Source organism: Python bivittatus, unplaced genomic scaffold (genome assembly GCF_059951505.1).
Source record: "Python bivittatus isolate LINGU-HERP-01145 unplaced genomic scaffold, Pbiv_v1 ctg000610_np1212, whole genome shotgun sequence".
NCBI classification, from domain to species: Eukaryota; Metazoa; Chordata; class Lepidosauria; order Squamata; family Pythonidae; genus Python; species Python bivittatus.
Window position 1 is genome coordinate 48,372,808 of NW_028277088.1, and position 24,574 is coordinate 48,397,381.

A 24,574-nucleotide genomic window follows, 5' to 3' on the forward strand; every position below is an offset into this window, starting at 1 on the left:
GGATAAAAGCAGGATAAAGGAAGTAAGGAAGCAGTTATAAAAATAAAATATTAGACCAAGCTAGATTTCTTTCCTGAGATAAATGACTCTAGCTGTTTACTCAAGATTACAGGCTGAACAGAATCTTGTGCCCTGGTCTTTGTTGGTTCAATAAGCCAAACAAGAGGCAATAAGTGGAATATTCCAAGAAAAAGAGCAAAGGGCTAAGCTATGTGCTGTTCTGGTTAACTGTATGCGTAAAAAGACCTTCATTAAGACAATTACCAAGGAAAGAATAGGCACAGAAGTATCAACATATGTTAAATAGATTTGTGTACAGTATTTGCAGATGGATGCTAATTGTGGGATCTACAGAAAGAAGTAGGAAGGAGTGTTATGCCAATCAAGTTTACTGTCACAATAACACAAAATCTGCATGATACTACTTTGGGATATAAACATGGGCAATTTCTGCATCTGATGAAGTGAGCTATAGCTCAAAAAAGCTTATGCCTTCTAAGATGTGTTAGTCTGGAAAAGTGCTACCAGACTCCTCCTGATTTTTGGTTAGCATAGACCAACTTGGCTCTCCTCTTACAGTGTCTACAAAGAGAGGCGACAGAATTTTCCGCTTTGCTTATCATGCACTATGCAGGCATAACAGGGACAGCGCTATTCAGCAGTGACTCGGAAGAGATGCCTGAGGGACAGCACAGGAATCTGCAATGAAGTCCGCATGCCAGTCATCTGCCAAATCAAAGATGGGCGGGTAGCGCTTTAACTCAGCAGCAGGAAAGGCCCGTATAGGAAGCATCCTGTTGATTTCCAAACGGTCAGTTATTGTAGGCCTCGGATTTCCCTGAGCTCTCACGGATGCTGTCCGGCAGCTTCGCTAATGTATACCAGAGAGAACGGTGCTTGGTTCCTCTAGGCCAGCTTGAATCTCATTTAATTTTTACAAGAAAGGGTCGGACCGCTGCGGACCGCTTGGTCCAGAGCAACCGCTTAACTTCTTCCGCTGAGGAACCGCGGCAAAACGGCCCCTCTCGCAGTGTGGCGCGCAACCCAACGAGGAAGGAATGTGCCCCTCACGCTGCCAACACGCCAGCCTTTTCAGCCACTCGGGTCTAGGAGTGAGGCGGTGCCACGTAGCGACGCGAGGAGCAGAGGGGGCGAGGGAGACAGCAGCCTATCGGCGGGTCGTGCTTCCCCCCTTCAGGTCTGAACCGTCCTTTCGCCGAAAGCAGCTCCGTTTTCCAAGTCATTTCGGCACGCGTCCACAGACCCGAGACCGTGAGGTCACGCTCCAAGCCAAACGCTTTTGCAGGAAGGCAGCACCGGCCGGTCGCGGGGCCTTGCTTTCCATCCCAAAGAAGGCCCCTCTTCCCGCGGCCGGGCTCCTCCCATTGCCAAGCAGCGAAGGGGTTGGGATTTCCTCCTCTCCCCCCGCGCCCCTGCCAGCCCCCTCTCCACGTTTGCAGCTTTGGGAAGCCGGGAGTTCAGCCGAGCTTGCTCTTGAGCCCTCTCCTCCTTGCGCTCGTCCCTCGCAATGGAAAGGCCAAGGATGCCGCCGGCCCGGAGGCGGCAACGCCGCTGTTGCTCGCCCCTGCTCCTCGCCTTGCTAGTTAGCTGCGTGGCATGCCAGGCTCCGCCGGTGCCGTCCGGGGAGAGCCACTGGGACGGAAAGGACGTGCTGATCGAGCGCAAGTACGTGCCGGACAAGTGCCCGCGCACCGTTCTCTCCGGCGACTTCGTGCGCTACCATTACCACGGCACTTTCTCCGACGGCAAGAAATTCGACTCCAGGTAGCCCCGCTCTTTTTCTCCTCCGGCGCGGCGTTGCGGGCGGGGAGGAGGCAGCCAGGTACAGCGCAAGCGTGGGCAGACCCGCGACGCGAACCTGGGTGTCTTGACTCGAGAGGAAGCTCCAGTCGGGGCCCTGCTGCAGGAAGATGAGCGCAAGCTGCCAGCCTCGGGGGGAGGACGCATCCCTTCCACGCAGTTTCTGCTCCTTGGGCTCCTGAACAGAAGCCGGCATGGAGACGTAGGGAAGTCACTGGGGTCAGAGTGGGAAAAACTTTATGGCGGTCATTAACCAGCACAAAGGAAATCGATATGCAGATATCCAAAACTGAATTGAGAACATCAGGGTAATTGGGAAGAAATACAAAGAATTTTGGCTAAAAACTGTATTAAAAACAGAGTACACTGACATGCTTGCTGAGATTACAGAGTAGTTACCAGGACTCGGGGGCAGGGCAACATTGTAGGTTCCCTCGTTGGGAGCAATCAGAGCTGACCTGGAAAACTTGCTGGTAGAGGCGGAGAAGCTGTTTCCGGGGTTATCTTTCAGGGAAAGTGCTGCAGATTGTAGCTCCAAGGGTGGAGGCTGGCCAGTGGCTGCATCTGCTTCCTCCAGGGAAAACCCTTTGGAGGTTTTGGGTGCCACTCATCACAGCTGGATTTTGCATGTGAGAGTGTGATCTAAACGTCATTCTGGAATGGATCTAATGTCATGCATGGATTGTATTCCACTGAGGATCCTGAAGAGAAGTGATTTATCTTTATAACTTATATGAGCTGCTGCGCGTGTTGGATATTGTAAGCATCACAATATGTGATTGCTACTATTAGGCTGTAGATTGGAATCTGTATGAGGTATGTAAGGAATGTTGAGTAGTGTCTTCACTACATTACAGTAACAAACAACAAAAACTATAGAGGAAGCATAAAAAGTTTTCCAAGAATATACATGGGACTTAGGTGAAACTCAGTGACATTCTTGGACATAAAAATAATGCGGGGGGGGGGGAGAATACTATGCTTTGCCATATGTCATCTTCCTATTTAGCTTTTAAGGTTAATATTAAAAAATTAAAGGCAGTTACCAGGAGAAGTGTGCACAAGGCATCATGTCACACCTACTCTTGAATCATAATTTGGCTGAAAGGAAACAAGAATTGAGCAATGTCAATGAAATGCAATATTTAAATGTATATTTAAGTAACCTAACAATTCACTCTCTTCTAGCTATGACAGGGGCTCTACATTCAATGTATTTGTGGGGAAAAACCAGCTTATTGCTGGGATGGAGAAGGCTCTGCTTGGCATGTGCGTAAATGAAAGGCGATTTGTAAAAATTCCACCCCATCTTGGATATGGAAGTGAAGGAGTCTGTAAGTACAGTTTTCTGTACTTTTTGTTGCCTAAATATAATGAGTCAGGGCAGGGTTTTCAAACTCTAGTCGAAATGTGAGGTTTTAAAAATTAACATAACCTGTGTGTTGTGGATTTATTGTTGTCCAGTTAGTTCTATTCATCTGATATAACTGTAGCTTTGAATGTGAGAGCACAATCAATTCCCAAACTCTGGGTGTTCATTATAAGCTCTGAAGTTCCAAAGACATATAGAGGTCAAGGATTGGACCAATGATGCTATCTGGGTTCCTGTTTGTCTTATGTTTAGATGCATAGATACAATATATAAACAGGCTAAGAGGTCTTATTAATATAGGTGGTAGTACGGTGGTTACTGGGTTCATTGTTTGACAGAGGATATTTAAGTTGTCATTGTTCAATATTTTTTTCTCTCTCCTTCAGTTCCTTTCTAAGATCATTGACAGGATTTGTGAACATCTTGATAGTTTGTTCATTTAGAAAGAAGAGGAATTCTTGCTATATTTGTGCAAATAATGCACAATATTTCTTAATGCTCTACTATTCTTTAATACAAAAATTGATTGCAACCGAGAATGATTCAGTACAGCCTTCTCTAACTTGCCAGCACTGCTAAAGGAATTCTGAGTTGTGAACTGAAGATATCTGAAGAGGCCAGTTGCTGAAGGTTGTTATAATACAACACGACTCTTCAGCAGCAGCGGTACTCTGTAACACTGCTATGGTAATAAGCCAGAGCAGTCTCTAGGCCAGTTGTGTTTAAACATTTTGCATATTTTTTTAGTTCAGGCAGACTTCTTTTCTGAATTAAAATGGGTGGCAGGCATCATTCTTACTTTGGGCTGCTAATTATCCTCTTGCTCCACCTTTTGGTTATTTCTCCTGTAATTCACCAGGAGTGTCCACAGGGAACAGGTCAGCAATGACAAGATGGTAGCTGCGACCATGTGATTGAAACCTCACATTTCTTTAATGTGGATCACGTGTGTAATGCATGTGTAAAAAAAAAAAAAGTGGAGCTTCAGTCAGCCATGATCACATCTTGACTTTATTTTTAATACCTTCTGTAACTCACTAAATTAAAACTCCTGCCTGCTCTAAAATCTGAAAATGTATATTTTGTACATTTGTACAAATGTATGTTCTATATCTATCCTGGCTTGAAAAAAAGCCTTTTATAATTTTATCTTTGTTGTGTCAGGAATTACTCGGAGGAGAGTTTAATTTCTTTCTTATATCTGCGGAATCAAGAACTTAACTCAAATCAGAAAGTATATTCCAAGCCAGAAGCTTTAGTTTTGTTGAAAATGTTGGGAAGAACATTTCTATTTAGCTAAATGTTTTCTTTCTTCATTCACTGCTTCATGAATGAGACTCTGCCGTTACTTAGTATGTACTAATTTTTTGAATAGCAGGTGCTATGATTTTAGTTATGTTTGTAAACTGTCTTGAGAATAAAGTTGACGTAAGTTATAAATATCTAAACTAAATACATAAATGGTGTGTGTAGAAGTTTCTCTTGCCCCATTCCATATCAATACATTTAAAAAAAAAAGTAAATGGAAGTATCTGAAAAGGAGGGCTTATACTACAGTTTTGCAGGGCTGGAATATCTGTTCTGTAGTTTCCCAAATTGAGTTTTGTTTAAGAGTGTATGGCAGCATATTATATTGCTGTCCATTGGGACAGGCAGAAAAAAAAATTCTGTAAAGAATGGTAGCCTACTGCAAAAACTTAATGTAATATTCTGCCTATCTCTGAATTATATTTTGGTTATTCATATTCTAACCCACAGTATGGTCTGCCCGTTTGTGGTTTAACATCTCGTGGATAGCCAACTATTTTAGTGTGTACTTTGTGACTGTCGTCTTAGTGCAGTGTTTCTTAAACTTTTTTCTTCCCACTTTTAAAAATTATGGAGGACCCCAAAAGAGCTTTTGTTTGTATGGGTTATATTTATTTATATTTATCATATTAAAAATTAAAATTGATGCATTTGCTTTTGCTATCGCTTCTCATGATTACTTGATGGGATTTTAATATTATTTTTTAACATAGGCTGGCAAAAATTTTGATTTTGTGAATCCCTGAGAGGGTCTTGGGGAACCCCCAGGGGTCCTAGGACCACACTTTAAGAAACATTGTCTTAGTGTGTTGTATAAATGTAGCCACAGTTAGAATGGATCTCTTGAAAACAATGAGATCCAAATCTATAGTGTTAACCTAATGGATGGACATTAGGTCATGAACTTAAAAAAATAGTATACTTACTGTTATTTTTCCAGAAATGAAATGGTATTGAGTTATCCTTCAGCTAAAGTATGATGACTGGTATATTGTATTGTATGTTATATTGTCCATAATTTTTTTTTAAATAAACACTTGGTATTCACAGTATTTCTTTTTATTGCTGGTACAGGATGTTGGATATGATGCTCAGGAAAACAGTTTTTTTAAAAAAACTGCTGGTGAAAAAATTGATTTAATTCCTTTTTAATATCTTTTGTATCCCCAGCCAGTGTAATTCCTGCAAATTCAGTTCTAAATTTTGATGTGCTTTTGGTTGACCTTTGGAATTCTGAAGACCAAGTTCAGATTCAGACATATTACAAGCCAGAAAATTGTACAAGGACAATTCAGGTGTCTGATTTTGTAAGATACCATTATAATGGAACATTTTCAGATGGAACACTATTTGACTCAAGGTATCAGTAAAATATTTTGCCTTTTTCATGTTTTGGAAGATACACACATATATAACTTTAGATGTATGCAGTATGCAGATCCTAAATGAGCAAAGATGTTTCAAATCCAGCAATGTATCTGTTGATTGCTCCTTAAAGGAGCTATAGCTTTTCTTGCCCTCACTTGGTAGCTATGTAGACTCACAAAATCTGTGTTCAGGAGGCAGTGACAAGAGGGAAATGTAGCTGTTGTCACCTCATTAATTCAGATGTGTATTTTTCTCAGCCTGCACGGCTACCATGTGAGTCCAGGAAAAGGTGCAGCTGGTTTAAGGAGCAGCCAATAGATACAGCAAGAGCCTCCACGCCAGATCTGAAAGACCCTAGCCTACTTCCGATCTGGATATCGCACACCTCTACATACTTGGCATTTGTCAGAATTTACATAAGTCATGTCAAGTATTTGGTTAGCAGAACTGGGAAAAATCTATGGGTGAGATTTTGAAGAACAATTTCCTGTTAGAAAAGGTGAAATTAAGGAAGTACTGTTTTGGTACTTAACCGTTTGCAACTGTTTTACCCCCTGCAGACCTCTTAATGTGTCAGACAACTGCATGGCCCTAGCAAGTGCATCCAAGATACAGTATATACATGTACAATATATTCGCCCATATAGAATTACTGGTGAGAGAAAATGAGGGCAGAGAAGATTTTTCTTCCTCCTCACATCCTTTCACGGGATGACTGGAGGATCATCCAGTAAAAGTAAATGCTAAATTCAATTCAGAAACTATTTGGTTTTGTAAATTTCTCCTAGCATAAAGTCTTAAAATTTAATTTTCAGTGATCTGTTAAATAAGGTTAGATTTTTCACTGTTTGGACAGAAATTAATTCTGTATCTTATTATATGATTTATACTGTGCTGATTCTTGCTGTTGATATTTATACATTACTTGGATTTTAACGATGACCTGCAGTTTTAAAATAATGTAAGATACTCAGTTATGTAAAACTATTGAAATATCGAAAACTCCTAGTTACCTAATTTAGTCCTATTCAGTTCTTTTTTTTATAAATTTTATGAAATTTCAGAAAGATTAAAATACTAAAAAAAAAAAGTCAAAAAGAAAGGGAAAGAAAAATCAGAAAAGAAAAAGCATAGAAGAAGGAAAGTAACTTCTGACTTTCTTGGTAGAGATATAAACGTAGAATACGTTGACAGCTTACTCTAATATCTAAAGAATTACATAGTAAAGAATAATTTTTAATCTAACATTCAAAAAGATCATGGAATCAATCTATTTAAACAGTACATATGATTAGTACAAGCTATTTCTATAAGTACAAAATAAATCAGTCATCAAATCGCAAAATCAAAATTGCATTTTTTTGAGCATCAAACAAAAAGTCCAAGAGTGGAAACAAAGCTAGACAATATCCTTTCTTTAAGCAAAGTAGTCAATTTTGCCAGCTCTGCCAGCTCTGTTAATTTCAGTATCCATTCTTTGGCTTGTAGATCCTTCCATTTTTGCACATATAAAAGTCTCGCTGCAGTTATCATATAAAGAAATAAGTTTCCATATTGTCTTTCCATTTGTTTGTCCATCATGCTTAAAAGGAAGGTCTCTGGTTTCATTTGCAAATCCATTTTCAGAATCTTTTGAATCAAAACACATATGTCCAATATTTCTTGGCTTTTTCACAAGTCCACCATAGATGATAAAACGTACCTTCACACTGATTACACTTCCAACAAACATTTGAAGGTTCTTTATACATCTTAGACAATTGATCAGGTGTCAGATACCAATGGTACAACATTTTATAAAAATTTTCTTTTAGTCCTATTTAGTTCTATGATGCTTGTAAATTCCCTTTTTATTCACTTTGAAGGTTTTTTGTCTTTTTTCCTATTATTTGTCTTTTTTTTCCTCCCTCAAAAATGTCTTAGTAATAATAACTAAATACAGGGATATAAAGGATTGATAAAAGGAAGAGCTTATTAAGAGTTCAATGTTTGATGGCAGAAAGGTACATATACGTAACACCTGTCTGCAACTCCTGAAACCAGATGTATCTTTCCATCTTCACACTGCAGCTGTGGAGGGTCGCCATGTGAACCCAGACAAAGGCACAGCTGCTTTAAGAAGTTGGAAACAGTGGTACATTGGTACCTCCAAACACTCTGATGCACTTTTTACCTTCAGATCTAAAGCACGGTGCATATTTATTGTTTATTCATAATAAGTGCATAATTAAAAATATTGACTTCTCTTCCATCCATGACACTGTTTCATGAAGGATTGGACCTCTAATGGCTACTTGTCAATGCTCTGTGTAATCTTCTGAATTATAGATAGCATATGTTAAATATCAGCTGGGAACAAAAGTGGCTGTTGCCCAGGTTTGTAAGTTTCCCCAATGCACCAAATTATATAATAGACCACACTGATGTGTCCTTGATCTAACCCAGCAGGTATATTATATTTAACACAACTCCCCAGGGCTCCTGGTGAAGACGGGTGTTTCTTCACTGTGTATAGCTGTAGCGAACATAAAATCATAGAAATGCAAGAGGCACTTAGGCTGTCAAGTCCAAACCCCTGCTAGTGCCACATTCAAATTAAAGCATCTCTAGCCTATATTTGAACATTCCCAGTAAAATGGAAACTCACCATCTCTAGGTAATTAAGTCATCTCTCAAACTGTTCTTACTGTTTGTTATAGATTTGTATATATATTTTTTGGTTGAGAACAAGTCAAATCCACATCTACTATATATACATTTCATCCTCTTGTTTTGTCACACTCTGTGCTAAAATGAAGTTTGTAATTCACTGGAATTTATATATTCAGTCACAATAGGATGCGAACATATGACACCTATGTAGGAATTGGGTGGTTAATCCCTGGAATGGACAAAGGTCTCCTTGGAATGTGTGTAGGAGAAAAGCGCATAATCACAGTACCGCCTTTCTTGGCATATGGAGAAGATGGAGATGGTAAATGATTTTACTATTTTATAGAGACATCTGCAGGTGTTTTACTGTGGTTGGACTATTCTGAAAGACTGTTCATTCCTAATTGACATTGTAAAGTGTATTCTAATATAAATAACTTAAGATTGAACCGGGTAAATATTCTGTGTTGTTAATGATACAGTTGCAAGAAAAAGTATGTGAACCTTTTGGAATTTCATGGTGTTCTGCATTAATTTGTCATAAAATGTGATCTGACTATCATCTAAGTCAAGAGTATTGACAAATATAATGTGCCTAAAATAATAACACAAAAACAATTCTGATCCTTCATGTCTTTATTGAGAACAACCATAAAAACCTCATAGTGCTAGTGGAAAAAGTATGTGAACCGTTGAGTTTACCTCAATAAAGCTAATTGGAGTCAGGTGTTAGCATACCTGGAGTCTTGTTAAGAAAATGAGTTTGGAGGTGTGGACTAGAGCCATGTTGACTGATAAGAACCACTCAAACGTTTTGGGTTTCTCCGCACAAGAGGAATATGCTTATGTGAGCCATGCCTCGCCAAAAAGAGCTTTCAGAGGATCTACGATCAAGAATTGTTGATTTACATAAAGCTGGAAAGGGTTACAAAGTGATTTCAAAGACCTTAGAAATTCACCAGTCTACAGCTAGGCAAATGATCTACAAATGGAGACACTTTGGGACTCTGGCTAGTCTACCAAGTGGGCGCCCAGTCAAAATGATCCCAAGAGCACAACGAAGACTCATCAATGAGGTAAAGAAACAACCCCGAGTGACAGCTAAAGATTTGAAGGCATCATTGGAACTGGCTAACATCTGTGTTCATGAGTCTACAGTACATAAAACATTGAACAAGCAGGGTGTCTATGGCAGGACACCACGAAGGAAGTCGCTGCTTACTACAAAGAACGTTGCTGCACACCTGAAGTTTGCGAAAGAGCACATTGACACTCCACAGCGGTATTGGCAAAATGTTTTGTGGACTGATGAAATAAAGATTAAACTATTTGGAAAGAACATGCAGGACTACATCTGGCGTAAAAAGGGCACTGCATATCATGAAAACATCATCCCAACTGTAAAGCATGGTGGAGGAAACATCATGATTTGGGCCTGCTTTGCTGCATCAGGGCCTGGCCAGCTTGCAGTCATTGAGGGGATGATGAATTCCCAAGTGTATCAAAAAAATTTTCAGGATAATGTGAGAATGTCTGTACGTCAGCTGAAACTCTGTAGAAGTTGGGTGATGCAACAAGACAATGACCCAAAACACCGGAGCAAGTCCACAACAGAATGGCTTCAGAAAAACAAAATCCGCCTTTTAGAGTGGCCAAGTCAGAGCCCAGACCTCAACCCAGTAGGGATGCTATGAAATGACTTGAAGAGAGCCGTCCAAAGAATGAGCCATCCAAAGAATATGACAGAGCTACAGCAGTTCTGCCAGGAAGAATGGGCTAAAATCCCTCCTGAACAATGTGCAGGTCTGATCCACAGCTACAGGAAGCGCCTGGTTGAGGTTATTGCTGCCGGGGGGGGGGGGGGGGGGAGTGTCAACCAGTTATTGATTCCAAAGGTTCACTTACTTTTTCTACTAGCATTTTGATTGTTGAATGAATGTGTTCAATAAAGACATGAAGGATCAGAATTGTTTTTGTGTTATTATTTTAGGCACATTATATTTGTCAATACACTTGACTTAGATGATAGTCAGATCACATTTTATGACAAATTAATGCAGAACACCATGAAATTCCAAAAGGTTCACATACTCTTTCTTGCAACTGTATATTATCATAGGATTTGTAATATTTTTACATGATCCTTTATGTCGTATTGCACATAGTGTTTAAGGAATTCCTGACATTTTTTTAACATCTCATTCTTAATAATATAATATCCTTTTCTGAACTTGTTTAATAAAAAGACATTTTTAAAGCATAAAACTGTTTCTCACTTGTTAAAACAGAGTAAGAGGAGGGAGAATAAAAAGTTTCACCGAGAAGGGGAAAGACCAGCAACAAACTGTAAAAACTGATTCCTCTATTATTTTGTCACAAATGAGAGATGCATTTGCATGTGAATTGAATACATTTCAACAAAACCCCGATTTTTAAACTTTTAATTTAAACATTTGGAAGAGAATATAATTAAATTGATACAACAGAAGCAGCAAGACTCAGAAGCCTAATTAGATTATTAAGTTTAAAAGGCATGACATTCCTTTTAAACTTGGATATATTTAGAAAGTGAAGAGACACAAGATTTTTGGCATCTTGTCTCCAAGAAGGAAAGATGAAATATAGGTGGGCTACTCCATTTCATCGGGAGGTTTACATGTATGGCAGCAAAGCCTTTCCTATACTCAAGAATATTTGGGTCATTAACAACAAGAGAACAAGTCCCAAAAGTTCCACAACAGATAGGAGATCAAAACTAGATATATACCAGCATTGTTTCTTCCAGTAGTGAACTTCATGAACATAGTCTCAAACTGATACCAAAAGCAGGTATACCAAATGTTTGTAAGGCAGAAGTTGATCAGAAATTCAATGCTTGCATATTTTCTGTCTGCTTTGTTTACAGGGAAAGAAATACCTGGTCAAGCTTCTCTTGTCTTTGATGTGGCTCTTCTAGATCTACACAATCCTAAAGATGGGATTAGTATAGAAAAACTGTATGTGCCCAAGTCCTGTGAACGTAAAACCCAAATTGGGGATTTCCTTAGGTATCACTATAATGGTACCCTTCTTGATGGAACGTTGTTTGATTCCAGGTAATCATATAATTAAACATAAATTATGTTCTTCACATATTCTTAGCAGTCCTTGGCTAATCTTTTTCCCAGCTTTGTTGGAAGGCCTTTTAAATTAATGAGTATAAATATATCAGTAATTAACAAATAAGATTGATTATGTGCCATCAAGCTGGTGTCAGTCTTAGCAATCATGTAGATAGATTTTCTCCAGGAAATAAACAATATACCAATATTTTAAAAATAAATAAGAAGTTTCACCCAGATACCGTATTTTTCCAACTATAAGACAATACTTTTTTCTAAAATCCTTACCCTAAAAATTGAAGGGCGTCTTATTCAAGGAAGTAAGCCGAGAATCGCGTGGTTGCAAAACTGCCCATACTTTGTTTCTGCAGAGTAACTTGCTCCTATTGCTAGCCTCCAATCACGAGTGAAATAGCTTGTCTCCCAAACAGACTTCCTCCAATCACGAGCCTGATGTAACTGACGTCAGCTGATGCTGAACAAACCAATTAGAGGAAGGCTGTTTGCAGAGACAAGCTATCGGCAGTTTCACTCGTGCTTGAATGTAATCAGTTATGCAAAAGAGCTTGGAAATAGAGCTGCAGAGACACGGTTTGGACCGCCTCCCACCGAGTGTATCAGGTAAATGTTAACTAATTACTAAATAAAAATGTGTTCTGCACTATCTTTAAAATATTGATTTCTTAATTTTGGATTGGAAAAGTGGGGGTCATCTTGTACATGGGGGCGTGTTATTGTCGGAAAAATACGGTACATTTGATGGGAGAAACTTTTTTTTCTTAATTTTCCTTCTCTAATAATGCCATAAGCTGGGCCTGTAGAATGCTATATTAAATATACACGTCCAGGAACATCGGCATTTGAAGTTCATGCGTTTTTACAAATAAATGGTTTGGTAATTATTAGACTAATTTTAGTGTGTAAAATTTTGCATTTTCCATTTGCCAAGTTAATGAATGAGGAAAATATCTGTGATAAACATAATGTAAAAATGCGTCAGTACACTAATTTTGTCAGTCCAAAATACTTGTCCTCTGAGTTGTGTTCCATTGCAATTCAAGTAGATAAAGCCTGTCAAAATATGCATGGAGCGAGAATAAAAAGTAAATTAGATTTAATTAAATTTAAAGTTACGTTAAATTAACTAAGTGCAATTAATGTGCTTATTCCTGCGTGTGCACACACACACATAAAGCATACCCATGTGTGTCCTGTATATTCTGGCTACTCACTTTTGGATTCAGTCCACATTGATTCAGCACTCCTTTATTCTTGAGCTTGTCTTCCCTTGTTTTACCATGCACTTTTAAATACCTCTCTATTCCTACTGTATTCCATTTTATATTTCTCCTGATATACCAACTCTCACTTCCATATGGGTAGAATCACTCTCTTATACACAGCCATTTTCTCGTCTTTAGAACACATTTATTCATGCAATATTTCTTCCAGCGTGTGCACATCTTAACATTTCTCCATTTGTTTTGCCATGTTCTATCCATGTACACAAATTCAGCTACTTGCTCTAATCTTGTTTCCATAACTCGCAATCATTCATTCCATTTTTTCCTATCAAAGACAACTGGATCCTTCATACATTAGTCCTCTGGTCCACGTTCCTTTATAAAATCTGTACCAAACTTTGTTGCAAATCATTCTGCCCACAACATGACATCATCTGCATACAAAAGTACATTTATGTTCTTAACCAATGCACATGTAATATCACTACAACCATTCTTTAAACATTTATACATCAGTGCATTAAACAACCAGGGAGACATCACACATACTTGTTATGAGAATTAGTTATCACATGTTTAAAAATAAACAGCTTGATATTAGATGTGTCTGTGACCTAAACAGAAGTCAGAAGGAAACCAGGCCTTCCATTCCAAAAGAGAGAAGCATCTAGTGCATTGCACTTGGGCAAGAGATAGAAACTAAATCTTGATTTCACTATAAATAGGGCTTACATTTCATATACAGCAGTTGTTGGAATCCTTTAAAATGGCTTCCTAGCTTTTTTACAATAAACTTTTCAGAAACCCTGGAAGTCTTCCTTGTAACCCTTATACTTGTCTGTAGAGCTGTGCCGTGCTTCACATTTGATCCAAAAAGGTTTTTTGAAATCTATGGGAACACTAAAGGATAATAAGGTGTACTTAAGGCTATGAAAATCAAGGATTCTTTAGCCTGCTGTATTGTGGCTCAATCCATCATTATTTTATATGCTCCTGGCTGACTTTATTCCAGTACAGGTAGTCCTTGACTTATGACCAAACTGGGATCAGAATTTCCATCGCTAAGCTATGTGGTTGTATAGCATGATGTCACATGATCTCATCGCTTAGCAATGGCAATCCCAGGCAGTCCAGGTTGCTGTTGTAACCCCAAGACGCGTGGGCCATTAAGTGGGAAGAGGTGGGAGTCCCAGGTAAGAAGCACAGGGGTGCCATGGGCTGGGAGGCCTGGGAGGGCCAGTGCAGACCACACACAAGTTTGGGGAAGGGGGTGCTGTGGTGCAGCATGAGCTCAGGAAGGCCAAGGAAAGAATACTCAGGCTCAGAGGCTTCTTGGCCCACTGTGGCTCTGGGGCTACAAGAAGCCCCTCACCTGCAGCGCAGAACGAAGCCACAACCACCCCTGGAAGCCTCAGGTGCCCCAGCCCAGCCCAGTAGCATGGCACAAAGCGGCTTCTTGGTGCACCGTGGCTCTAGGACTGCAAAAAGCCTCTGAGCCACAGTGCAGCGCAAAGCCCTTTGCAGCATGAAGACCAGCCCCAGCCCAGCCCAGAAGTGTGGTACAAAGGGAGTTCCTGGCACACTGTGGCTCTGGGGCTGCAAGAAGCCCCTGAGCCGCAGCGCAGTGTACAGCCTCAGCTACCGCAGCAGTGCGGCACAAAACCGCAGTGCCCCGGGAAGCCCCAGCCTCAGGAAAAAAGTCTTGTGCGGCCATCAGCTGCCTTGCAAAGGGCCAGGCCAGGCATGCTTGGTCAGCAGTGGAAGCAAGAAGATGGCAAAAGTCAGCTAGGGCGGCAGGGGCCCCGGAGTGCAAGGGGCTGAAAGGGCAAAGATGGGAGGGAGATGGGTGGGAGGAATTGAAGTGCCCCTGAAGTTGTAAGTGCAGGCAGGCTGCCAAGCGCCCAAATTTTGATCATGTGACTGTAGGGGTGCTACAGTAGCTGTGACTTGGGTGACCGTTCAGCACTGCTGTAACTTCAAAAGGTCACTGAATGAATAGTCACAAGTCGAGGACTACTGTAAAGCACTATTTTACGAGCAAGTGCTCCATTATATAAACAAGCATTTCTAGATTAATAGTTGGGTTGATGGTAGAATGTAAATACAATATGTATATGAATATACACTAAATTGTAAATAGATTATGTCTACATTTTGTCATGCTCAGTAAATTACAAATGTGGTGCCACTGATAGCAACTGCAGTAAAGCAAAGTATCTTCTGTAGTTACTCGCGAAATCGAACCTATGACACCTACATTGGCAAAGGTTATGTGATTGCTGGGATGGATGAAGGTTTGCTTGGAGTATGCATTGGAGAGAAAAGGAGAATAATAATACCACCTCATCTTGGGTATGGAGAAGAGGGAAGAGGTGAGTATAACTTTTATTTCAGGTGCTTTCTTAAGTACCAATGCCCTGTAGCTCATTTATTATTTTAGTATAACGTTGCAGTGATTTAAGCATGTATATAACACAAGGACATGGTGCTTTCAAGTGAAAGCATTTTCCAGTGTCAAGTGTAATAAAGTAATTGCATCTGATTCCTGCACCTGGTGTGAGAGTTGTACTAAGTTCATAGTGAATGCTGTTAATACAAATGGTAGAATAGGCATCAGTGAATATAGCATGGCTTATTTGATGGTACTTGCTTGGAGTACATTTTCTCCCACAACATCTCTAGGAAAAAATATGTGGTTGAAACAGTAAATAACCCGGTTATTTTTCATAAGGTTTTAGAGACAGATACTGCAGTTAATCAGCTGCCTAGCCAAATCTTTTGTTCTTAGGTTTTGCAGATACTTAATTCTATCTTCGGAGATAATGGATGCTTTTCAGGTTATCTGGAAACAATCCTGTTATTATGCTGTGTCACTTAATACCAGCCAGACACAAATAGAGCTTTTTACATCTTCAGAATGATTGGATTAAAATCACTATATTAATATAAGGATTGGAGAGATCCCATGTTAGACCCAGGGGGAAGGAAAAAGATGTGATGCTGGTTTATCTCAATTGAAGAGAAGTACAGAGGAGGGAGGCTGTTGGGGTCTTAATCGTCATCCAGTCATAGGTATTAAAACTATTGGTATGTAAAGTGGCTTCATATTTAGAAGAAAGGGTTAAAGAGATTAACTTAGTATGAAAGTGTCCTAACATAATTCTTGGCAATTTTTTTCACTGTGTAATGAGGGAGAAATCCATACTTTCTGTTGGAAGTGCAAAAGCAACCCAAACACACTCCAAGTGATTTTTCCTAAAGCACTTTTAATGAAAGCTAAAAGTTTTCACTAAGTTTGAGTTGCAATTCCACCTAGTAAAAGGTGGAATTTCACCAGGTTTCATGTTTCTAAGCTTGCTTGTTTTTCTTTAGTGCATTCACACTCACAAGATAGGTAAGAGAGATAATTGCCCCGTATTTCATGGTTCTGGAAGTAGATGGCTTTTATGCTGTTGGAAAAACAACAAAATGTCATAAGTCTCAGCATAATTCAGGATGACTTTTGCAGATGCTCTTGACCAAACCTCCTTTATTTTCACAGTACCAATTTTCAATAGATGAATTTGTTGTTTACAAGATGTAAAATCAGTAAAAGAAGAAAAGTGAATGATTTATTACTACATGATTGTTTATTATTGTAGGAAACATTCCAGGTTCCGCTGTGTTGGTATTTGACATTCATATGATAGATTTTCACAACCCTTCAGATTCGGTTGATGTTACAACCTATTACAAACCTACTAACTGTTCAGTGCTAAGCAAGAAAGGTGATTACTTGAAGTATCATTACAATGCTTCCCTCCTAGATGGCACTTTATTAGACTCAACGTAAGTATATCATCTGGCCATGGATAATTCTACAAGCATGAAAATAGGAAAATATTTCATAGATGTGAGTCAGTGCATGATTGCTTATTTTTTTAGCTGTTTGCATTCTGTTAAAATAACTGAAAGAAGGGTGTGATGTCCTTCATGCAGACAGAAGGGTTGTTAATTATGAAAATAAACAGTGGAAATTGATTCTCTGTCCCAAGGGCCTCCACCATGATGCCCACTGGTATCATGGTGCTTTCAGATTCTTTGCTTCATACCAGCTAGCCTCGCTACCTCATTTAACATTTTACATGCAAAACCAAACCAAAAACTAATTTAAAAAATGAGAAGCTGGCATGCTACAAAGCAAAACATTTGCATTCAGCATTGTCTTCATTTTCAAAAGTGCCTCTTGGCTTCCACTGTTCCCATGCGTTTTCTTCGAAAATGAAAATGCTGGATAGTTGCAACCCAGTGCTACGTTTTATTCTGTGCCAGCCTGCTCAGGTAAAGTGCAACAAAATGTAGAAATAGCAGAAAGCATGTTGAGGGGAAGATGGGACTAGCTAAGAGGGGGTGGGATACAACATTCTTGTAAATTAGAATTCTGCAATGGGCTGTGTTCCACATTGTATGAATTCCCATTTCCCATTTCCCAATTTCCCATTGCAATATAAACATTAGCCCCCAAAGATTAAGGACCCCTGAAGGACTTGTGAACTCTAAGATCAGATCATTATATTTCTATATAACTCAGTTTATGGTGGATTTCTTAGAGGCAGGCTATCAGTAATGTAGGTCACTGTATGTAAATAGGAAAAGTGGAATAAATGCTGGAAAACTGGGTGAAGTTATTGTCTTTAGCATATCTTAATTTGTGAATCACACTTTTCTTTTTCAGGATTAGCCTTGGGAAAACATATAATATAGTTCTAGGTTCTGGACAAGTTGTCCTGGGAATGGATATAGGTCTCAGAGATATGTGCGTTGGAGAAAAAAGAACAATTATTATTCCTCCTCACTTCGGTTATGGAGAAGCCGGAGTTGGTGAGTATATAACTTTCAGAGACCTGCACAGAAGTGAAGAAATTGATGTGAGTTGACTCAAATTTCTTCTGAATTCCCCTGCTGTGGTGCACAGTCACTTCTGTATGCACCATTTTATTTTGTTAAATTATACTTATTGATCCATAGACTGTTCCAACATGATACATTCCCTTGTTCCTATCTTCTGCTCTCAGTGGAATAATTTCAAATGATCGGATGACATAACAGAATTAGTTGGAACTGTGTAACAGTTTAATTTTGAAGAGGTCTCATTAATTAAATAAGGTTTTAACTGCAATTTAACTTAAAAAATTAGCTTAGAAATTACATTCTCCACATGAAATATTGCCACATGCATGTTACGTAATGAACCTGTTAGAATGTTGAGCTACATAGTCTTATATCATAAAACAATGAATAAGCATTGTCTGTGAACTAACAAATGTCTTTGCATTAAACCTTAAGCCTAAAAATAATAACAAAACTTAGTGTCTGCTAGTAAGAAAATAATAATAGCAAATTCTTTATTGACTCAGTGGATCTAATTTTTGCATTTGTATTGTTCTTTGTTTAAATATTATCTACTGCACAACTTGCTTATCCTGCTAGGAGTGAATATATGATATTTTCCCCCCAACCTCTGCATTAGGGATGGCAACTCCAGCACCATTTATGTGAACCCCTGGCATTTCAATTTGTGCTGCAAAAGTTTATGAAGTCTCTGAGACTTATTTTTCATATTCATTATCTATGAAATCCTCAAAATGGATCATTTTCAGACCTGCTTCCCAGGGACATCACTTTTCATACCCTCTGCAGGAAATGATTAAAAATGTAACGTGACTACTCTGCCCTAAAATTTCCTACTCCCACCACAAATATTCTGCATAGCAAAATGTTCCCAAAAACAAATACTAAAATTTGGTTTTTGTCATTTACTGTGGCAGAAGGAGAAGTGCCTGGAAGTGCTGTATTACTATTTGACATCGAACTGCTTGATTTAATATCTGGCTTACCAGAAGGCTATATGTTTGTGTGGCATGATGAAGTATCTCCAAACCTCTTTGAAGAAATGGACAAGGATAACAATGGAGAAGTTCTCCTAGAAGAAGTAAGGAGCTATTTTGGGGGCAAAAACCTGCTTTATAAAGATTATTTTTGATGGGTAGCAACACATTCTTAGATACACCATGTTCAGTATTGGATCTTTAATCTTGGACTTTTCAAACTACAATATAGCTTATACGATACTATAAACTATATTATATTATGACCCCAGATATGATAAATACATTTCTGTGACCTTCCCCTCATGAATAAAATTTTGTTGGAGTTATGGCTGGGCAAGAAATACTGACACAGTTTTTAATAATTAAATTGTAATCTATAAATCAAAGAAAATGATGGACCTTATAGTTCTACAAAATAACAAAATATTTTGTTTGGAAGGTAAAAAAAAATGAAAAACTGTATTAGTTAATGGGAGGGATGAGTTTGTTTACTTTTGTATTAGTCCTGAAATCTGGGTTTCATTTTCAAGGCAGTCACTCTCATTTCCCATTCCCATTTATTTTTTTGATTGCTGTTTTCTCTTGGAAGCTGCAACTGCTGAAAACTCTAATTCATATAAGTATGATGTTAGAAAAGGAATTAGTATTTTCATGGCTTTCCTGCTGGTTAATGTCAAAAGTGGGGCCTTGGGGAAAAGAAGCAACCTTTCCTGCCAAGGGCATGAAAAAGGGTGTTGTCGGATCTGGGGAGCCTCATAAGTTTGACTAGGACTGAATGGATTGAGGGAAGCTTTCTCATGCCAGCTCTAAACCAAAGATTTAATATGCTTAAATAAGCATATATGCCAGAGTTGCATGTAATTTTTGCAACTGAATGAGAGCCACTGTGAACATTCAGTAGAATTGGAAAGTTCAAGCTTCTTTGCAAAGATGGGATGAGGTATCATTAGTACGCTGATGATACGCAATTATACATCTCCATCCCTGGTGAAGTAAGTGATGCCGTGGCCGCCCTTTCTCGGTGCCTGGAGGCTGTAAGGGTCTGGATGGGGAGCAACAGGCTTCGGCTGAACCCTGGTAAGACAGAGTGGCTATGGGTTAATGGCTCCTCTGTATCCGGGACTTTGTCATCTTTGGGGCTCGATGGGGTGGCACTACCCCAGACAGACCCAGTGCGTAATCTGGGGGTCCTCCTAGACTCACAGCTCCTGCTTGAAGAGCAGGTGGCAGCCGTGGCAAGGAGGGCCTTTGCACAACTTCGGGTTGTGCATCAGTTACGCCCTTTCCTGGATCGGGAAGCCCTTCAAACAGTCACTCACGCCCTTGTTATCTCCCAGATAGACTATTGCAATGCACTCTACATGGGGCTACCCTTGAAGAGTATCCGGAAGCTACAGCTGGTCCAGAATGCAGCCGCGCGGGCTATTTTTGGAGCCCCGAGAAGGGCCCATGTAACACCATTGTTCCGCGAGCTGCATTGCGTACCAGTTGGCTTCCGGGTCCAATTCAAGGTGTTGGTTATTACCTTTAAAGCCCTTCATGGCATGGGACCAGGTTACCTAAGGGACCGCCTCTCCCCTATGACTTCAACCTGTCCCACCCGGTCACACAGAGAGGGCATGCTTCGGACCCCCTCAGTAAAAGAACTCTGGCTAGTGGGGTCCAGAAGGCAGGCCTTCTCTGCGGTAGCCCCCACTCTTTGGAACATTTTGCTCCCAGAGGTGCAATTGGCCCCCTCACTCCTGGCCTTCCGAAGGACCTTGAAGACCTGGTTCTGCCACTTGGCCTGGGGTGGGGAGGGAACATCTCAAGCAGGGAGATGGCTAGCCCCATAGTGGCCGGCTGTCCCTGCCCTGATTTTCCATCATCTTGGATTTTTTGTTTCTAGTATTGTTTTAATTGTATATAAGGGATGTATTTTAAATATATTTATAGTTTTAATCTCGTCGTAACCCGCCCAGAGTCCCCTATTGTAAGGGAGATGGGCCGGAGAGAAATCCAATAAATAAAAATAAATAAATAAAGATGAGAGCTCAGTCATAAGATGAGCATCAATCATAGAGTAAATAATTTATGAAGACGGCCTGAGTAAAATCAGTTCTATATCCTGTGGCACTGGGCTATAGAAAGCCTCAAAAGGCAAGACTGCTGTCATCATACAACAGCTTTTGCAACTTAGACCACTTTGAGGACACGCATGCCCATCAAATAAAGGGTTGGATGGAGGCTTAATCATGGCTAACTTATATCATGTTAGTTTCAATGAGTCAGATCAACATGGTGAACTCCAGATCTAAACCAGCATTATAACTGTGTCTTAATATTAAATGTAGAAGTATGGAAATGCATTCAGATTCTACCAGTTACATGCAGTTTTTAAATTACAATACTGAAATTCATTTTATTTCCTATTCCTATTTATTTATCATTTAAATTCTAGTTCAATAAATATATCCACGACCAAGTCAATTCTGGCAAAGGAAAGCTAGCCCCTGGTTATGATTCTGAAACAATTGTGAAGAATATGTTCAACAATCAGGACCGAAATGGAGATGGCAAGATTACTTCTGAAGAATTCAAACTGAAAGACCAGGAGCCACAGGGACATGATGAGCTGTAACTTAGTTGGGTTTTTAAAAACTGTATGAGCTGAACTGCTGTTAAAATGTATGTACCATAGAAATGATCTGAAATCTCTGTGCATACTTAAAACGAAGGATGTGAAAATGAACATGTCTCTGTGTGAATTAAGATACAATAGGAGTGTAAAATGAAGATGTTTTTGATTAGGGCATTTATATTAAAAACACAAAGTGCCTCAAAATGGATTTTGATTACTTTTAAACAGCATACATCCCACCATAGTGATACATTCAGTTTTATGTCTCATTTTAATGAGTTTTTGCAGAGATGTGGATTTTCTGGAAAAATTTAAATTGGAACATTTTCATATGCAAATTAATATGATTCACATTTGTGTATTTCTCTCAATATCAATAATATTTGGGCTACATTATTTGAAGTGAAAAAAATAAATTTGGCCTATGAAGTTTGAACATTATATTCAGAAACAAAAATAATACAGTATGTGAAAAAGCATGTTATTGGAAGGTTTGTTCCTACAGTGCAGTTCTTCACATCAGGTTATCTGAGGTGATGGAGTTTCATCACTTTGTTCTAGTAGCTTTCTGTACGTGGTTTGTATTCTTTCAGGACATTTTCTACACTGCAGTAAATGTTTCTTTGACCTCACAGCATTGTTGGCACACTTTTGCCTGCAATACTTGTCCTTGCCATTTTTCTTATCATCACTGTCACATACTTTTTTTTTAGATTAGCGATTGTGATTCCTATCTAAAATAGGGAACAAGTAGGTCATCAGGGATGTCTGCTGAGAGGCCACAGGCAAGAAAGTGTACAGTACATGCAAAATTGGCTGTGGCGCTCTCCTGTCTGTTTACAGCAGGAAGTAGGACAGTATCATTCAATTGGGTCATAAAGAGGGGTGAGTGTGCTACAGGACCTGCTTGTCTTCACTTCTCTGTAGCTTTTCTTTTCTCTTCTCCCTTCTCCTTTTCACCTACAGAAGCCAATAAGGGAGAGCCAAGAAATCTCTACTTCTCAATTTTTCATTGCCATAACCTGGAAAGCAAACATCATACAACTCTGAATCTGTCAAACTTGCCTGAAGGGGTAAATTTTATAGCCCACATCTTTGAAATTTTGATACAAAGGTACAAGCTTTCATTAAAATCATGCCTTTTCCCGTTTTGCTACCCTTTGGTGATATGCTACACTATAGGGAATGGATTCTGAAAAAAATGAAGATAAAAATATTATTAGGAAATCCGTATCTTTTTTTGGGGGGGGGGAGAATCAGTATTCAGTGCACTGGCATTAAAATCTTATGCTTCCTTAATAATTGAATTATAGTGGTAATGAATTATCTTCTATTTCCCCTCCTCCCAAATGATAAAATATTGTAATTTTAAAGTGCAGATAGGCAACCCGCAGCCCTAGCTTTTCTGCACCCAGCCAAAGCTTTCTGTAAGTCTTCCCCTACTGCTTATGTTGCCACCTCCACAACATTCATTAGAATAGGGTTACTAACACTACTGCTCAGATCATGACAATATTAGCAACTGCTTTGAGAGTGTTCTGTGTTCAGTTGTAGAGCAGGGCTAACACTCTTAAGACTAGAGTTGCTAGTGGTCTTAGCTGCTCTATTTTACCAAAAGCAGCAATGATGAATTAGTGTGGAACAAAAATGGCTGTTCTCTGCTATCAGCAGCAGAGAAACAAGAAACTTGCCAGTCAGCAAAATCTGGTGAGAATAGGACGAATGTGAATGAAGCTCTGATTTTCTACTGCAAAGAAAAATGACCCATATAGTAAATGTTGCATAAGTCATGAGTTTTCACTGTATGAGGCTGTTGATGAACAGTTGCATTGGGTATTTTAAAAATGTGTGTTTGTCTTTTATATATTTTAGGAAAAAGAAAAATGTATTGTAAAAATGTGGATGCAGCTGTTGATTGCACCTGTGTAAGTTAGCATGGCTAGTCCATCTAACTCTTCAAACAGAACTTTTAAGTGGATTTCAGATTCATTCTCAAATGCCAGCCTTGTCTATAAAATTTACCCCTTAAAAACAAAACAGATTAAGTCAAAAAGTTACTAAAGTATAGAAGGCTACCATGACACTAATAGAAAATGTACTAGTGTATTCCCCAGGATAGTGAGACCTGTAACTGTAGAATGGTGCTCATTTTAAAGCACTCCATTTAAAATAGTTTTATAAGTACAGTTGTGTGGATTTTCTATGCTGTAACACTAATAATACCATGTTCTGTCAAATGCAATACATTCTGGTATTATTAAATAAAATGCTGACAAGTAAACTCTGCAAGATGCTTCCATTTATGTATGAGTGAGAAGAAGTAAATACTTGGTAATTTTTGCACTTTGACTTCCTGTACATCTGTGAATAGATATATTATTGGGACACATTGAATGACATTAGATCATATCCACAGATTTGAGGGAAACAAAACTGAAGAACAACCTATAGGTACTCATATAAATGGCTACTAATTATTAAAACATTCCATTATGTCAAATTCAATCTGAAAAACACATTACAAAGAGCATAGGAGAATGAATGTAACGCTTGCATGCAATTATTTAAAATAACTTTTTCTTGGTATCATATAGTGGCTATGCACAGCAGCTGCCAGATCCCAGGAAAAGGTGTCGCTGCTCTAATGCAGTTTCTCAACTGAGCAACCTTAAAATGTGTGGACTTCAATTCCCAGAATTCCCCAACTAGCTGAAGTCCACACATCATAAAGTTGCTGAGGCAGAGGAACATTGGTCTAAGGTATTGAGGACTAGTGCTATAATCGTGCTCCTGAGCTCTCCAAAGCACCCTTTCCAGATGGAATCTGAAGCACTGAACAGTGCCATTGTATAAGTATCTTTGTGTGATAAATAATGACCAATGGATTGTATGGTAATACAGCTATGAATGAGTAGCAATCAGATTTTATCGCAGGCTGAATCTGGATAACTGGAACAAGGTTGTACTATTATGTGATGCATCCGTCCTTCATTATCAACATTTTTGAAAGGGAAATCAAACTGAAACATAATTAGTTGGATTGTGCATGAAATGGAAAGCATTTTGTTTTGAACGGAAAGCAAACCCTTGCATTTTCAAAATTCTCCTGAAGTGTTTCAGGTTAGTTAGTTTGGCAAAAAAAGAAAAGAAAAAAAAAGGAAACCTGGAACACCTTTTAGAATCTGTAAGATCCCACAGGATAAGTAGGGCAAAGAATG

General features: G+C 39.1%; 1 protein-coding gene across 1 annotated transcript; it reads left to right on the forward strand.

Annotated features, from left to right (window-relative positions):
- Positions 1–1,106: 1,106 nt before the first annotated feature.
- On the forward strand, positions 1,107–23,636 carry FKBP9 (FKBP prolyl isomerase 9). The gene is made up of 10 exons (XM_007431595.3): positions 1,107–1,785; positions 3,010–3,155; positions 5,672–5,861; positions 8,698–8,843; positions 11,427–11,616; positions 15,093–15,238; positions 16,508–16,694; positions 17,581–17,726; positions 18,674–18,837; positions 21,177–23,636. The coding sequence occupies exons 1-10, from the start codon at positions 1,529–1,531 to the stop codon at positions 21,354–21,356; spliced, it is 1,752 nt and encodes a 583-aa protein (XP_007431657.2). The 5' UTR covers positions 1,107–1,528; the 3' UTR covers positions 21,357–23,636.
- Positions 23,637–24,574: the final 938 nt, after the last annotated feature.

Bases quoted from the DNA above. Each gene is read 5' to 3' on its own strand.
- FKBP9 (XM_007431595.3), top strand. From the start codon at position 1,529: ATGGAAAGGCCAAGGATGCCGCCGGCCCGGAGGCGGCAACGCCGCTGT. The intron at 11,617-15,092 runs GTAATCATATAA...TATCTTCTGTAG, and splicing joins GGAACGTTGTTTGATTCCAG to TTACTCGCGAAATCGAACCT. The intron at 16,695-17,580 runs GTAAGTATATCA...TTTCTTTTTCAG, and splicing joins GGCACTTTATTAGACTCAAC to GATTAGCCTTGGGAAAACAT.